The 17808-nt window shown below is 35.9% G+C and overlaps 1 protein-coding gene across 3 annotated transcripts in view; it reads right to left on the minus strand.

Moving 5' to 3' along the window:
- The window catches only part of GK (glycerol kinase), a 34141-nt gene that overhangs the window by 10050 nt on the left and 6283 nt on the right, over nt 1–17808 (minus strand). For 2 of the 3 annotated variants that reach the window (XM_063182306.1, XM_063182292.1), the window contains exons 2-16: nt 16323–16396; nt 15625–15731; nt 15001–15078; nt 13959–14038; nt 12847–12984; nt 12464–12573; nt 11761–11827; nt 11140–11157; nt 9254–9289; nt 8606–8673; nt 7215–7257; nt 6453–6533; nt 4536–4614; nt 2592–2688; nt 983–1067 (exon numbers count right to left, since the gene is read on the minus strand). In XM_063182306.1, coding sequence (XP_063038376.1) covers nt 983–1067; nt 2592–2688; nt 4536–4614; nt 6453–6533; nt 7215–7257; nt 8606–8673; nt 9254–9289; nt 11140–11157; nt 11761–11827; nt 12464–12573; nt 12847–12984; nt 13959–14038; nt 15001–15078; nt 15625–15731; nt 16323–16396 — 1161 coding nt within the window. The remainder of the gene's footprint in view (nt 1–982; nt 1068–2591; nt 2689–4535; nt 4615–6452; nt 6534–7214; nt 7258–8605; nt 8674–9253; nt 9290–11139; nt 11158–11760; nt 11828–12463; nt 12574–12846; nt 12985–13958; nt 14039–15000; nt 15079–15624; nt 15732–16322; nt 16397–17808) is intronic. The other variant, XM_063182298.1, reaches the window with a different exon arrangement.

Genomic DNA, 17808 nt, shown 5'->3' on the forward strand with positions numbered 1-17808 from the left:
AAGGAAAGAGGAGCAGACAACAAATCAGTTCAGTTGCCTGTAACTTTACCCTGACTTATAGTACAAGAATTAGAAAATAAGAATGCTACTTCCAATTTCCTTCACAACCATCTGAGGACTCAGAGGCTGTCAGCACAGCTTCAAAAGCAGAAGCCTGAGTGAAATCTCTGTCAGTCTTTTCCAATAAGCAATTTATTCTATATCACTACAGAAACAGCACACTGCTTCCCTCATCTTACATGGTTAGAGCAGGATGCTATTTTAAAAATCATTATGTTTAAATACCACCAGTTTAATTCAGGTAATCAAATTAAGGCTTGACTGTTATTCTGCAAGGTCTAGGGATTTCATTTCCTCCTGTATTTGCACAGAACCCAGGGACTGCAAACACTGGTGATATAAGGATTCAATGCTCATACTGATATCAACATTTAATCTGGCTGGAGGATTAATTTCCTCTGTGAGAATTTTGGTTGGCTGTTACTGAACACCAGCAGAGGCAGTGAAGGATGGAACAGGCAGGAAGTGAAGCCAGCTTTCCCTTGGTATGTTTGCTGCTCTCTTGCCTTAACTCCTTTTTGTTCTTGTGTACCAAAAGTGACATAAGGCATCTCTGTCACAGCCGACCATAAAGTGTAGTTTCCTACACCAATGAAGCTTTGTAGCTATGTCACTGGCCCTGCCATTCTAAACATTCTGTGTTTTGCCCCTCAAAATATTCAAAAATATGTTCACCTTATTTTACATGCTGGTAAAAAGCAATATTACCACTCCAAAAAGATGTGGCACACAATTTTAGCTAAGTCCACAGGAGCAATTTTTCAACATTAGCAACAAGTAAAGACAACAATAGCATCCAAGTACAATATAAAGCATATGACTAATCTTCATTAAATTTTTTAAATCTCCTCTTTTCCTGAAGAGCTACAGTTCCTGTTATCACACTAATTTACAATGAGTTTAGAACCCAATTTGTCTTTACCTCTCGTGTTTGAAAGCAGACTGCTTCTAGTGCAGCGAAGGCAATGTGGTTTTTATTTGTAAACTGAGTAAGGCCACAGATGATACTGTTGAAGAGAGAAAAAACCCAATTAGGACACTCTTCTTTATCAGACATAAACCTATACTTCACACCTAGGTCCTCTTCAAATCTCATTCAGTTCTATTGTATGAAGACTACTTTTTTAATATTAAAAAGCTTGGATTTTAAAATCTAAACTAATTTTCCTGACAAAGTGTTTTCAATAGTCCAATCAATACAGTTGTCATAAATCATCCATACACACACACAAACAGCCCCACAAATTCTAGTCTCTCTTTAAGAAAAAAAAAGGCTTGATTGAGGTTGATTTTTCTTTAAAAAATAATAGAATTTATCAATAAAATCTTAAAGAATTCTCTAATGTTTTCAGTTCTTAAGGAAAAGCCTATATGGGTCATTGCTGTTCTCTGAATGTTTGAAATTGTTTTCAGATCCAGTCTGATTATTCGTTGCTTCTGAACTTTCAAAGAGACTTTTGGGTATGGGAATTATGCTACACCTAACCATGATTAACTAAGCTGAATTCTGCCAATATACTCTGAAGAGCAGAGCAAATAATCATCTTTTACTCTATTTCAACAGCTGAGGAACAGCACAGTACTACACAGAAATACTGCTGGATACATGCAAGTTCACAGATATTAAAGGACATTTTTTATTGTTACCATTCCAAAGATCAGTTTTTAACCATTAAAAGTTAAGTATTCTGATATGAAAAACTGTAAAAACATCTAATTCAGAGATTTTTCTTTTTCCTTAAAGAAAAAGATACATACAAGAAGCATCTGAATTCTAAAGATGGAACTACCTAAAACCTTGGGAATAAGCTAGCCTTTAAGACTTCTTTTCCCAGTCTAGGAAAGTTACTTTTTAATTATATTTGTTATGCTTCCATGACTGCTATGGCATGTTGTGATTCCAGCAACAGTAGGCAAGCTCACAACAGCAGAAAAGACAAGTGAAAACCTATTGTTTGAAATATCACAGGTGGCTGAGGCTGAACTACCAGGAAAGGGGCTGTAGAAAAAGGAGTAGAAAGGAATTTTCAATAGACTGGAAAGAACACAGTATACAAGGGGAAGGAGGCCAAGTGGGAAGGAATTACATGGCCTGAAACTGAACTCAAAATACTAATCAGCACAAAGTTCTTTCTTTACTACTTTTGTTGCCTGACAGTTCACAGGAATGCAGACCTCTTCTTTTACTGTAGTGAGATAAAAACCCTTTCAAAACCTGAAATTTTTTTCCCTGCCCCACACTGGTTTTGGTTTTTTTTTTTTTTGTTGTTTTTTTTTTTGAGGAGGGGGACAAGGAGAGGAGAGGAGGATCAATAGCTGGGCTAGCTAATCCTTCCTTTCCTCCCAGTAGCAATTGCTGTTTTGATCAGGTTAAATACAGAACAGAAACACATTAGCTCACAAAAATACCACAGAGAATGATGTATCCCGACACATCAAGGCAACAAAAAGGAAAATTTCACATACCTGGAAGGAATATTTGTAAAATTATTAAATCCCCCTGCAAGTGCAGTGTTCAGTCAGATCCTTACCCCCTTGCACTGGGTTCCCAGTATGGTGCATACAGTCCTGAAAATGCTGGCACAAAGTAGCAGCCATAGGAAGTTCCCACCTCTGCAGCCAGTTGTTCTAAAGCACACACAAAACATTAACTTAGCTTTTCACAACTATACCAACACTTAAATACATCACTGAAAGTGTAATCATTTAATCAAGAAAAATATTCAGGATATCTTGGGTAGCTACAAATTTAATCCAGCCACGTATACAACTAGAAAACTAATGCTGGCACTCTGTGCCTTGCTAGCCAGTTTTCCTTTTGCAACAATATAAACAGAAGATGGAGCATAAGGAGTTGTGGGAAATGCAAAATGAAAAATTAAAACTGAAACCCACAACTGTGTATTCAATATTCTGACCTAGATTTTGTGAGGTTTTCAAATGTTATCTATCATGTGGATAAAGAATGCAACCTTCAAAGCAGTCCAAAAGGTCACACTTTAGGCAAGCAAGTGAAAGTGGATCAAGACCAAAGGGAGTTAAGAACTAAATTCCCATTAATTTCAAATGGATTTAGAGCTCCAAATTGTCAGCTTATGTATTTAATCACAAAGCCAGCTAGAAGGAAATCTGAAATTTCTTGATATGAGAAAAATAACTGTGGATATATGAACTCCTCAATACCAAAATATTTGTAGTTAAAAAAATAAATTAAGACATTTATAATGACAAAAGAGATATTGCTAATGAGCAGCTCTTTCCTATAACAAGAAAGGAGCATTTTCCTTCTGCTTTTGCAAATTTCTTTTGTTTGCATTGATCAGAGAAACACAGCAGTATAGGAAAGGAGTAGTAAAACATCTCCAAGAAGTCCTTCTAAATTGATTCTTTCATACAGACTCCACTTAAAAAAATGGAGTGAAGGCAGAAGACAAGTCCAGTGAAACAGGAAGAGATGATGGAATCCCTACTGACTTTAACAACACTGATAAAGTTAAAGGTCCTGAAACTTAAACCTCCCAAAGGTCTTGACAAACTTGTGAAGAGGTACTGTAGTCTCAACAAATGGCTAATTATGTGATTTAGTTTATGGCTAATTTAGTTTATATTCTTCTGTATGATCTTCACAGCTTTCTTTCAGAAAAACAGACTGATGCTCTAAGTTTTTGCTGACTTTTTGAAGTTTTATATTAAATTTTAATTCTAAATTTTCCTACCTTTGACTAAGATATCAATTTATTTAAAATATGTAGTTAATTTATTTCAATCCTAAATCTCATTTAATCAGTCACTTTCAAATTTTTGCCTTTGCATGCCTCTGACATTTTTTATTTTCCAAATTTTGATATGTTCCTAGTTTTTATCTTACAATCTAGTTTGTTTCAGTTCATCTGAATTAGAAAATATCAACTACACAAAAGCTAAAGGATTACTGCATTCTCAGCTGAAACAGATTACCCTCCTCCACATCTCTTTAAGAGGCAACTTTGCAAACTGAGATCCCTAACTCAATGGATATGAAACCTACTACATGAATATTACATACACTTGCAGAGCCTCAGGTTCTCATGTTTATGACAAGAATATGTAAGTTTAGGATCAAATATATGCTGGTTTCTGTAATATAGACTTAAATACTCTTGGCTCTGGAAACTTCAACACTGCATAAAACCATGAGATGCTCTGTAAGTATAGTATCTTCCTGAATATCTGATTACCAGGGAAACTACTAAAAAGTACAGATTGCAACAGAAAAAAGATAACAAAGCCTTTCCAAGACTGTGTTGATAGGCTCTGTGAAATACATGTATCAACAACAATGAGCTCATGGATGCAAAGTAAATTTTTGTTGTGTTTAAACACAGCAAAATATATGCACCTTCCAGCTTTTTACTTAAATATTTTGAGCTTTCATTCACCGATAGAGACATCATGACATTGGAAAACTTAAAAAAACTGTACAGCTCCATACTCACCAACTTCCAGGGAAGAGTTAGCAATACCCAGATTGTCCCTCAGCCAGCGAACGACAGCCCCAGCTATTGCAACAGATCCCTGAAGGAAACAAAGCCACTCCTTTAGGAGACAGCACCTGGCAGCTCTGTGCTGCTTTTAAAAAGCCTGGGGAGGAGAGGTGGCTGTGGCCTCCACCTGCAGGCTCGCAGTCACAGCTCACAACCAAAGCACAGTTTCTTGGCATCTGGAAACTGCCATGTAAAAAGGGCAGCCTGTTACACAGACCCACGTAGAAAAGGTGCTTTTTGTATGCTTTTTTCCATGAGGGGAAGTTACAGTGACATTTCCTAAGGAGTCTTCTTGTCTTTCTAATTAATGTCTTCTGAATATATAGTTATGAGGTTCAGTAGCCTCAGACTTCTTTTCCTGACACATCAGTATTTTTATATTTTGATTTAAAAAAACAAGACTAATTATGTCTAGTCTAAATACAAACATCCAGAAAGACAGAAAATTTAGGCACTTGTGCATTTGCCAGCAAAATTGTTCTGTTGCCTCAGCAAATGGCCCTGAATGGCTTCACCACATCACAGATGGATGGCATGGCTCCCATCTAACCCCAAAGCCAAGTCCAGTAGACTAATTTCAAGTAAAACAGTAGCAGCTTTATATTTTCATTCCAAGCCACTGCTAGAAGGGGCAGGGGTGTTTTCTAAGCAGCTGGCTATTACAAGATACCAGTTTTATTAAAGCAAAAGGCTGAATCCACATTTTCTGTCTCTCTGCAGTGTCTCAACCAGCAGACTGTAGATGATTCTAGAATGGATATAGGACAAAGCACACTTAATGGCTTCTGTTGAAGCCATGTTTTCAGATAATATCATTAAAGACTTGGAGGTGAAGAAGAAGCAAAGTGCAGGTGTTTCAGCATGCAGGAATTCAAATCACTCTCAAGACAGTTTCAGTTCTTGCTTTAAGAACAAGGGTTAAAAATAAAACAAGCCTCTCACACACCCACACAAAACAAAAATCTCAGAGTTTGCCAGGTCATGGCAAATGCAAGATTCACTTTCCTCAGGGAAGAAAAAGGAAATAAACTCAGCCTCCCACATCCTAATAAAGCCACAAACTATTGTCAGAGTGAAGAAAATCCTGTGATGTCTTTCACATGGAAAACACAGTCTGTCTACAAAAGCTCAGTATCAGCATTCAGTGCATGTGATTTCAGAATAATTATTATATTTCAATACTTAGCACATTAAGCAGCACAGATGGAAGAATAATAATTTTGTTGGTGCCAAATAGGTGCTCAGTTGATCTGTGTTTCAGAAGTAGAGCTTTAGAACAATGAACTCCAAAGTTTAGGCTAAATACAATTTTCTATATAATTTGGATACCCTTAGGCTTGTTTGGAGAATCGAGAAACTAAATTCTGTAAGTAGGCATCTAAATGAAAGAGGTAAAAAAGCTAAATAATTAGAGGATTTTTTCCCAGAAATTTGATTCACATTTTTAGAAGTTAGAAGTAAAATCCATTAGAACAAAATAAAAAAATTAGCTATGACTTTATTACGAGGTAATAACTGAAACATTAGTACTTTCTCCTTCTTTTTTTAAACCTTACTTAGTATTACAAAATGTATGGCTTTTTATTTATAGTACTTATTAAAGATTTGAGAGACTGAGTAACAGAAAAAATGTTGTAGCCATCTAGCTCTGAAAGTATAAATGATGCAATGAAGAAATATTTTTTATTAGATTTCATGATAAAGATTTGAGACAGGAATAACCAAAACCACACAGAAGCCTTCAGGCACACAAGCATAACACAGAGCTAGTTTCATTTCTGCACAGCTGAAGACACCATAAAAGTACCAGATAACAGAAGTAAATAAGAACATACATCATTACAAAAAGGAAGAAAGTACTGAACGTACCTCCAGTGCATAAAAAGCAGGTTTGTCTTTGCCCATTTTGTAAGCTAGTGTGGTTAAAAGACCATGCTCAGAAAACACACACTAAATGGGGAAAGGGAAAAGAAAAGGTAAAGCATGAACAGAGGCAGAAAATACTTAAATAAAAACATTCAAATTATAATAAACAAGGGACCAAACTTTCAAATGAAATATGCAAAGTTTAAACAAAGTAAATTATCAGTGACTCTAAATAAACACCTAAGATAGAGTACTCAGATTGCTGGTGCTAATTCTTGTTTCTACAAGCTGCTGCAGATCTTTCCATCTTCCTTATAGAAAAGAATTGGGGGTCTTTAGGAGGAGATGTAAATGAGAAGGAAGCCACAGAAGTTTTGTGCTATTTATTCAACTCCAACTATAAAGAAATGATGACAGAAAATGAAGAGAAGAAATAAAACAGCCAAGACAAGGAAAAAGGCATATGGTAAAATAATATAACACTTAATCCTGTCTGGGTGACAAGAAACATACAAGGGAAGAGCATGAAACTTGTTAAGAAAAGTTCTGTTTGGAAACTTAAGGAGATAGGAAATGGAATCTTACAGAAACACCTTAAAAAGAATTACTACTTTTATTCTTTCAGATTTCAGTACGTGCTTTTCCCTTTGGCTGGCAATATAATTGCTGTTAATAAGTCCAAGAATGGCTAACATAGAGTTGTGTTTCAGAAGTTAAATAGATTGTGAAAAACAAAAAAGCAAACAACTCAAAAATGCAACTGACCTTCTGACCTGTGTTGCACAGCAAGAAACAACCTGTTCCGTACCTAGCATGAAAACAAAGCAAAGTTAAAACCACAATGTTTAAAGAATAACCTGTTACTGCAATCCATGAGTCCCCTGTGAAGAGTCAGGTCACCACTTTTTGACCCTTGAAGGTTTTGCCACCATTAACTGATGATACAACTATCCTCAAACAGTTGATCTGAATGCAGCCTGAAAAATCTAGTCACATGTCTTTCTCTCTCTTCTCTCTCTCTCTCTTTTGTCTAACACTTTATCAAGGAGAGATATGGCTGAAAACTAATTGTAAATTCCTCTTTGGTGGCAGTGCTTACCTACTTCAATTTAAGCTGATTATGAGATCAACTTTATAAAATAAATATTTCACAATATTAAATGGGAAATTTTAAGAAACTTTGTTCCTTTCACAAAGATGGTTTTCTTTAGACATATCCCATTCAAAAACTTCTAAAAATGGGATGTTTCTCATTTGAAGACCAAATCATCTATGTGCGTGCATACACACTTCTACAGGAAAACAGTTTAATACAAGGAGTACAAAAATATTATAAACCACTCCAACTTACTCTAAGAAGTCATTTTTGAGAAAAATATTCCTTACCTTTTTAAATCCCTCAAAACTAATACCTTAAACCAGTCCTGAGATAGCCTTCAGTTATATTTGGAAACAGAAATAGTAAAGCAATAACAGAAATGAATTAAAACAAGATAGACTAATATGTAACCATACCTGTGAATCTCCCATACTTGAGTGTGTATGTCCCTACATGCTTAGTTAAGCACCTGGCTGTACATGGAACAGTAAATCATTTCAGCAGACAGCTTCTCCTCCCATGATTTTTTTATTATATCAGTTGCCTGATTTAACTGATCAGCTATTTTAAACAAAGGACACTAAGAGGCTGAGAAACAGGAAAAAGCAAACATAAAATTCTCCACTCTGAGTGAGACATAAAAGCAAAACTAAGCACTGCAATTGAAATGGACCTTTCCCATCTAGCAAAGTGTCATTCAAGTCTATGCAATCTAACTCACCATACTGTATTTGCTTAACCTTAGGTCACCATTTAAATGACACTGCAAATGTTTTAATCTGTGTTTTGAAGAATGTTAAAATGAAACCCCACTGTCACATAGAGATTTTCCTCACAGTGGCTGTGTTACAAAATATACCTCACAAGCCATGTAACTTTAATATCTTTACTATGTAAGAGTCAGGACATGGTTTACTTTGTGGGTCAACACACTCAAAAGGTAGATCTGTAATTAAACGTTAATTACAAAAGAGTTTGGCAGCTGCTTGAAAGAGAACATAATGCTAAATTCAAAACAGAGCAGGGTGTTTATCTTATTACTTTCCTAATAACTTACGTGTTTTTTGCTTGTCCATCTTGAAAGCACATTTGCCCAACAAGAGCAGCATGCTGGTCACCCAAGCACTGAAAGTGAAAAATTTTTTTCCTTTAGCAAATGTCCTCACATGAATTTCATATTTGTCTATAACTCTAATCTATTAGTATCACGTGGATAATTGAAAGCAAGGAAAAACCTACAGAGGAAAGCTATGCTTTTTATTACTCTTCCCTGTAAGAGCTGCAAATGAGATGTGTTGTGCTACTTATGGTGAGCAATTTATAGAAATAAAAACTAAAATTTACTATCTTTACACGTTATTGGAAAAAACTGAGAATTTGCTCAGCATTTCTGGATTATGTATATACTTTTTTTATATATATGAAGCAGAGCTTGCTTCCATTTTGTAATGTTAGTCATTTACTTAGAGATACCAAGTTTCCAGCTAAAGCTCTCACTTGTATTTCCACAGCCAGACCTTAATAATAATGGATCAAGCCAAACAGTGATTCATCTACAAAAGTTTACTTCCTGTTTAACCTGAAGAAAAAAACTAAAAACTTAATTCACAGCAGGATTCACTCATCCTTAAAGCTTTTTCCTGTGAAGCTACATTCATGCAGTTCTAGGCTGTCATGCCAAAAGCTACGTTGAAGTAGGACTTACCCCAGAAATTGGTACACCTGTCAAAGTTCCAGATTCCTGTTTTGCAAAAAGTGAAAGAAAAACTCAGTGTTAGCTTTCCATGACTAGAATTGAAGGCAATGAAAAATAAGCTAAACTTCTAATGCTCAAAGGAAAACAAAGAAGGGTCATGAAAGCAACACGGCTTAGCTCAGGCGTACACTTTGTTTCAGCTTAATGCAGCTCATGTCTAAACCACTAAGAAATGAAGAGCAGGAAGTTTTACAAATATAGTTCATGTGACCTCAAAAGTTCTTAGTTTAAGTTTTCTTGAAATAACACTATACAGAAAATCCAGTTCAGTGTAATCTGTGCAGTAAATGCCAAGTGTAAAATGCAAAAGTGCGAAATGGTAAAGTGATCACGAAAAAACATGGCTGTGGTGACATCCTAAGCAAAGGCAGATGCCTGATGTTAAGATTTAGCATTTTAAGTCTCAAGTAGGATTTCTTACAAACACTACCAGAGTTTTTCATTTACATTCCTGTTACAGAATCATAAAATCATTTAAATTGGAAAAGACCTCTTAGATTATCAGGTCCAACTGTTAACCCATCACTGCCAAGTCCATCACTAATCCAGGTCCATAAGTGCCACATCTATACGTCTTTTAAGTACCTCCAGGGATGGTGACTCCACCACTTCTCTTGGCAGCCTGTTCCAATATTTGACAAGCTGTGAAGGCTCTTGTTTTATCACTTGTTACCTAGGAGAAGAGATTGACCCCCACCTGGCTACAGTCTCCAGTCAGGCAGTTATGGAGTGGTAAGGTCCCCTTCTGAGCCTCCTTTTCTTCAGGCCAAACACCCCCAGCTCCCTCAGCTGCTCCTCATCAGTCCTGTGCTCCAGACCCTTCCCCAGCTCTGCTGCCCTGCTCTGCACTCACTCCAGCCCCTCAGTGCCTTTCCTGCAGTGAGAGGCCTCAAACTGGACACAGGATTTGAGGTGTGGCCTCACCAGTGCCCAGCACAGAGGGACAATCCCTGCCCTGGTCCTGCTGCCACACTATTGCTGACCCAGGCCAGGTGCCTTTGGCCTTCTTGGGCTCCTGGGCACACCTGGATCATGTCCAGCTGCTGCTGACCAACATCCCCAGCTCCTTTTCCTCCAGACACCTTTCCAGGCACTCTTCCCCCAGCCTGTAGCTCTGCCTGGGGTTGTTGTGACCCAAGGCAGGACCTGGCACTTGTTGAACCTCACAGAACTGGTCTCAGCCCATCACTCCAGCCTGTCCAGATCCCTCCACAGACCCTTCCTGCCCTCCCAGCAGATCAACATTCTGCCCTACTCAGTGTCACGTGCTAACTTAGTGAGGGTATCCTGAAAAATTTAATTATTTAACTATTTCCTGACAATTTCTACTTGTTTCCTTAAATTGGTTTTTTGTGCAGTTGTGAAAATGAATTTTCAGTAAAGCCATGCAAGTGTATTTCCAATCTGAATTAATTCACATTTTAATTAACTGTATTTAAGGTAACTGTGTTTATAAATGCACTAAAAAGCTCTACATGAATCTGATGTTTAGCTACCGTAGGATTAATATTTTTAGAGAGAATGGACACTTTTTCTCATTTATAAAATGCTATAGCTAACATTTATTAGCTAGGAGCTGTATTTTTTATCTCACTATAAAATAAATATTCAACAGTGTGGAAATTAGGACAAACACATACACTGAGATCACGTTTTAGAAATAATTTTGGCATGAACTTATTTCTTTTATCTAATTTTTTTTATCTCAGATTTGGAAACACACAGCAAATTTATTGGCCTAGGAGTGCACTTTTTCTAATCCTTAAACCAATGAAAATGCACAGCATCTGAGCAGAATGAGTAAGGTGGTCAGCCTAATGGAAGCCTCTACTCACCCGGCTAGGACAGATTTTCTACAGCCAGCAAAAGGAAGAAAAAGAAGAAAAAAAAATGGAAAGGGGAAGAGAAACAGAAGTTCACATTTAAAGTGAAGAGCAATTCTGTTCTGGTGGTCAGGCAGTATCTTTTTCCATTTACCTTGCTCATTCATCTTAATACAACTCACTCTTATCCAACCTTCACATAAATAAACATCAACAATGAATTCTAGTGGCATTTCCATTAACACATTAGCAAAAATATTTCAGGGAAGTTAGAATTCTATTTTAAAAAAATCCATCTTGTAACTTGTGTTCACTCAAAATACATGTATTCTTATTTAGAATAGCTCAAATTACTAGAAAAAAGAATGCAAAATCCCAACATCCAGTTTATAAAATCTTGAAGTTTATTAATTAGATGCCACTGTGTCAGAAGAACTGGTGCTGCATTAAAGTAATCAAATACTCAACTTCCTATAACATTATATAATAGTAGGTAATAGCTTACTAACCATAAACCAAAAAATACTGGTCAAGAAAAAACCATTAATCCTAATCTATAGAATCTGTCAAATCCAAATGGATGCAGCTATACTCTTTACAAGATGAATTTCACACAAATATTGGAAAACATACCATCACACCATAAATCTCAGAGGAGCTTCGTATGTTTGGAAGTATTTCCATAGGAATTTCAAAGAACCTGAATACAACAAAAAATAATGTATATTATGTGGTCAGTGCTAAATCAGAAAGCATAAAGGAACTTTTGTTTCTAGTTTTTAATCTACATGTTTTTCCACTTGCTACAGTGGACCCTGAATTTTGGAGGAAAACAGCATATTTCCATCTTTGAGGACCTATCCAACTCTTTTATACAGAAATTCATGCCTCTTTCAACAGTATCTTAATAACACACTTATTAGTAAATTGAAGTCTCAAATAGAGATGCTATCATTCCAGCTGCTGTACAAATTTGATTAAGTAATAAAAACACTATTAAATCACAGTATTCTGAGTTGGAAGGGACCCACAAGGATCTGAAGTGATTGGCCCATACAGGGATGGAACCCACAACCTGGGCATTATTAGCATCATGCTTTAATCAACTGAGCTAAACTGTGTCCACGAACCAGGCCTCCACCTACAGAAAGATTCTGCTACTTTTATTTAATCCAGACCATTATAAACTGGACATCTGGAGAACAATGAATCTTAGTTATTAATGTCAACAGCAAATAGAACAGTACCTGCTGATCTTAGTTTAGATAAGAGATTCTTACCTTTAAACTAGTTAGAAACTATTTAAATTATAGTATTACTGAAAAACTGAGCTTACTTGCAGAGCTCAGGATCCCATTCCAAGGAATGAATGTTGAACAACATTGTTCTACTGGCATTGGTGACATCTGTACAGTGAATGCCTCCATTTATTCCACCTGTCAAACTCTAAACAAAAAAATCACAGCATTTGTCAAGGAGAAATACAGGCTTACTCCAACGAATTACAAAAACATTTCAAAATCAAAAAGTTTTCACCTTGGGATTAGGAACTCTGGTATTTCATCTTGCAAGGAACCTCATTGGAATTTCTTTAGTAGTTTTTATTGACTGATTTTTATCACTGTGTCATCAGTGGGCATCAAGTATCACATGCATGGAGATTTACATGATATGGGAATTCACTGTAAGAAGAGTGATAACACACTCACAAATACACACCCATATAAGCCATGAATCAATAGTCCCAAACACAGCTCTTCCATCCTCAACTGCTTTCTTAATCTCCTCCACATTATCCAAAAGCCACCGAAGTTTCACTGCACTAAAGTAAGTGCTAAGTGGAAGACCGGTCTTAGACTGTAAAATTAAAAAAAAAAAAATTTAAACATCATGCAAGTATCTTTTCCATAAATACTGTAGTTATATGTAAAAATGGTGATAGTAAGGGAAAAAGAAAATACACAAAACTCAGAAAAATTCCACGAACTTCTGCAATTATTTAAATAAGTACTAAGCATACAACACACAAGTCTGAAAACATCAAAATCAAATGACTGGTGCAAAAACAGATAAAGATCAAAGCTGATCCAAATGCAGTTCAAAGATCATCTACGTGGAAAAAGTTGTTTGCAGAAGGCCTGTCTTATCTAGGACATCTCCATATGACTAGACAATAAGTAACAACAACAAAAATGGGCAGGACAACACAGGAAAGATGAAAATTGCATTCTACTAGAACTTGAAAATCAAGCAAGTTTATGCCCTTTTTGACATCTGTTTCCTGCCTGTAGGAAACATATAATATAAAAAGTACATAATATTTATTCTATTAGTAAAGGACAACATTAATCAAACAATTGTGACGCTTCTTTACAAGCATTTAGTTTTCAATTTGTTATACATATGCTCACAAAAAAAGAATGATCTTGCTCTTTATGAATGATCTTCCTTGTTCTCAGATTGGATGCAATTAATTTCAATATTAAGGCACGAGAATGGATAATACATTTCATACCAGTAAATTATTTCCCTTTTTTTTCCTACTTGACTTTAATTTTTGTGTGTAATGTTTATTTTATATTGGCTAGATAGCATAGGATTATGTCTTACTTCCATAGTGAGATATTAAATAAGTGTTAAACATTTATTTGAAGGAAATGAAAAATTTTCTAGTCTCAGATTGGTGTCTTGTGCTCATTTTTTATTATTTGACAAGCTAAGATGGGACTAAAAACTACAAGTAACTTGGTTTAGGAGAATTTTAAACATAGAGATCCAAAACATTATAGATTGCAGCAGGTACCATTAAAATGTTCTGGAATGTCTCCTACCTTTAAAAAATTTTTGTTTTGTCCAGGAATTCTTTTAAGAAGACGTTCAACTGTTGACTGGGTTCTCAGGTCAAGCCACACTAAAACCATGAATAAAATTAATTGATCATGTGATTTAATACACAAAAAGTGACATGTTCAGCCTGCTTCTATGAAACCACAGCTCTTGCCAATGAATTCCTGTCTATTTTTATCTTTTCATGTCGTTGAAAGAATATTGTATTGCCATTGTATTTTAAAGGCACTGTTGTAAAAATTAAAATGTTTGGATAAATCAATTTGATTTAAAAGAACAAATTATTTGAGAAAGAAGAAGGATTTTCCAGAAGTAGGGTATTTACTTTATCAGAATATAAGCAAGTGACTAATGCAGCAGATGACTGTGATTAAACTAAGAGATTAAAACAAATAGCAGGTTGATTATTTACTATTTCTATGTAAACTTTCTACTAAAAGACTGTGTTGTAGTTATCAAGGTGTAGCTGGGTTTAAGATAAAGTTGTTAACTACAATTTATTTGACTATAGACAAGTCCTGGTTTTACAGTCATACTATGTCAAACTATATCTGGCACTTGACCTAAAAAAACAACTCTAGACAATTATCATTTTTCAGCTGACAATATCTGAAAAGCTAAGCAAGTTAAAAACAAAACTCTGAGTATTAATAAGTATTCATTAAGTCATCAATAATTAAACCTACTTAACAGGATTTTCCTTTAAAGTGTAATCACCAGCATCCTGAAAATTTCAAAGAAAGTGATTGGGTGCAAGTCAGAGCATTTTGTGCCAGGAACCCCTCAGGAACATAGTGGGGTTTTTTGAAAACCAATAAAGTGATTTATTAAGTAACACTTTTTATGGAATGAGTTTTTTTAAACTGCACTGGTATGTATGCTAACACACATCTTACAACACAGATATCAAAAAATCCAAGAAATTACTAGGCTAGGCCACAACCAGATTTGCACAGGAAACTACAAAAGCATTTTTTCCACAACATGATCATTTTATGATATTACATATTCAGAAAGCATAGTTACCAATAGCATTATAAAGAGGTTCTCCAGTTGTCTTGTCCCAAACCACTGTTGTTTCTCTCTGATTGGTGACTCCAATGGCTTCAGGACAAAACAGAAAGTATCCTTTTCAGAAGGTTTGTTTTCCCCTTTTGGGGGGGTGAGGGAGGGAACGGAGAGGTGGAGAGGAGGGAGGAACAGGTAAGCAGAAGAGCAAAGTAAATGGGAAATAAAAAGCTTCCAATTTTTTCAAGGCATAATCCAGCAATATTACTTCTACGAGTTCATCTTTGCTGATTAACCTATATGCTCTAAACCTCTTTCTTTTTCAGCCACAAACTGAGACACCAACAACACTGACAGGGGAAAACAGCTTTCCTAAATTAAAGTTCTAAACTTAATGTCAGAATTTCTTCATCACTCGTCTCAGTGATTTTACAAGATTAGGTTAAGTCTATTTGTAGATTCTGCATTGCTAATACACACACTTATTTTCTCATTATTCCTCCCCAAAAAACTACCTTCAAATACAATTTAACATTTTGTTTGAGGCTGGCACATGCTGCCACCTTTCTATTTATTCATTTAAAAACTATGGTATCTGAATTGCTCAACCATAGCATGTTAAAGCCCTCTACCCATAAGTACCTCTTATGTTAGTGATGTCTATGTTCAGTTCTTTCATTTTCTCACAGGTCCTTTCCACACATTCATGGACAGAGTCTAATATTTCCTTTGGATCTTGTTCCACCCATCTTTAACAAACAGTAAACACCAGTTAATAAAAATGTACATAAAAAGAAAAAATAATACTAGTCTGAAAAACAAGCTGACGATTTTAATACAAATATAGCTACAAAACATGTTTTACATATCTACAAAGAGTTTTGTTTTGTTCTATACAGAGGGCATTGGCAGCAACTGGTAGGTCATTTAGGAACAGACAAACAAACAAACAAAACCTCAGAAAACAAAGGAAGGTATTTCTACACCAAGGTGAAGACTGTTATTCAAATGTAAAAATTACCAATTTTATTACCTTAAATGAGATGTTAAAGTCTCATTTAAACTTTAGTTTTAAACTTCAATGTTTAGACGTTAAAGTTTAGATGTGAAATATGTAAATGAGTGACCAGAGCCAAACACCAAGTACTTTTAGTTCTGTAACTCAGGCACGTTCTGCACACCCAGTGGGAGCTGTTTCATGCCATTTTTTCTGCCCAGGCTTTTATAGCAGCTGCTGTGCTTCTAAGAATTATTAATCAGCTTCAGTTTTGATGACTCATAGATAAAAATTCATAAGCTCTACCAAACTCTACACAAATGAAAATAAAAAAATATCATACCCTTCTTTAGGGAATTCTTGCTTTAGTTCCACTTGATGGTGACTCAAGAGCTCTGCTGTTCCTGCATTAAACACCTGCAAATAAATTACACAGTTGAATTTTCTACGAACACAGAAGTTTATACAACAATAATTAACATTTATTATTTTGAACAAATGCAGTGCTGTGACAACAGATAGTAATTTGCTATCATCAACCCCAATATCTATATAACAAGGATTCAGAGATACACACTTTTAAAATTAAGGTAGGCAAAGATTATTTTGGCAAACTTTGCTGTCACTCTGTCAATTTTAACAGCTTTTTTTTCCTTAATGGGTTGGAAAAGAACCAGATTTTTTTCTTGTGGTGGTTATAGAAGTTAAACTCCTCATGCATACTAGAATATTACTCAGTAAAATACCCACTGTTGTTGAGTATAGCATTTCTTTACCTCTTGCTGTGCCACTCTACTGCCAGAGTTATCTGCGTGTTTTCTTGGGTTAGCACATTTTAGGAAGAGTGAAAATCTATGACAAAATCTATGGGACATCTATGTGAATAGATATATGTGAATCTATGAGAAAATCTATGACAAAATCTATCAAACTAAAGAACAAGAAAGTACCTAAGCAAAACCCATTTTGTTTCAAAACAAACTACAAGTACAGAGCTCATGAACAATCTGACAAGAAAAGAATGCCACTGCAGCAACACAACCCGTCAGAAAAGAGAACATGCAGAAAAGTAACTTAAATTTGGATACTCTACAATAAGAACCAGCAGAGTAGAGAATCACGAGGACTCTGAATGGGGGTGCTCAAGGAATCCCAAGTTCGAGGTTGTGCCTTGCAGTAGAAGCTCATGGAGAAAGCACAGCAAGCCTCATTAAGCAGCAGTGACTGTTCCCAAAAGGAATCTCTGCCGAGGCCAAGCTGAGGGAAACATTCACCGGTGATGAACAGAGGGTGAGCCAGAGGCCTGGCTGGGGGCAATCCTGGGGGAAGGGCTCTTTGTCCACAGCACCACGCAGAATCTTTTGTGTGAAGAACCTTCTGGGGCCTAGAAAGGAGAATCTAGCAGCAGGTTCAGGTGAACTGCAGAACGTGTCAGTAGGACACCATCCTCCTTTTCATGGCAAGCAGACTGAGCCAGATTTGGAAACCACTGGCATGCTGAAGAAACAAAATTCAGTTATATCTGTCCACCCTCTAGGGTACAACTGAATGCATTCTATACTTGTTAATGCTCTCTTCTCATACTACAAATTTTAGGGGTTTCTCTTAAAGTTTTTAATCCATAAACTCTTGGTATCATCTACACAGTACACTTTACCCTGAAACTATTAGAACAACTCTGACAAAAAGGAGATGAAATTCTGATTCTCCAGTTTCTTCAGAACCTTAAAGAGCATCTTTAGAGTGAAACTTTGATGTTTAGAAACATTTGACTTATATATTAGAACTGCAGAATAATTCAGGCTAAAAGGGACCTTGAGAGATCTCTA

This window comes from Melospiza melodia, chromosome 2 (genome assembly GCF_035770615.1).
Source record: "Melospiza melodia melodia isolate bMelMel2 chromosome 2, bMelMel2.pri, whole genome shotgun sequence".
Classification (NCBI taxonomy): domain Eukaryota; kingdom Metazoa; phylum Chordata; class Aves; order Passeriformes; family Passerellidae; genus Melospiza; species Melospiza melodia.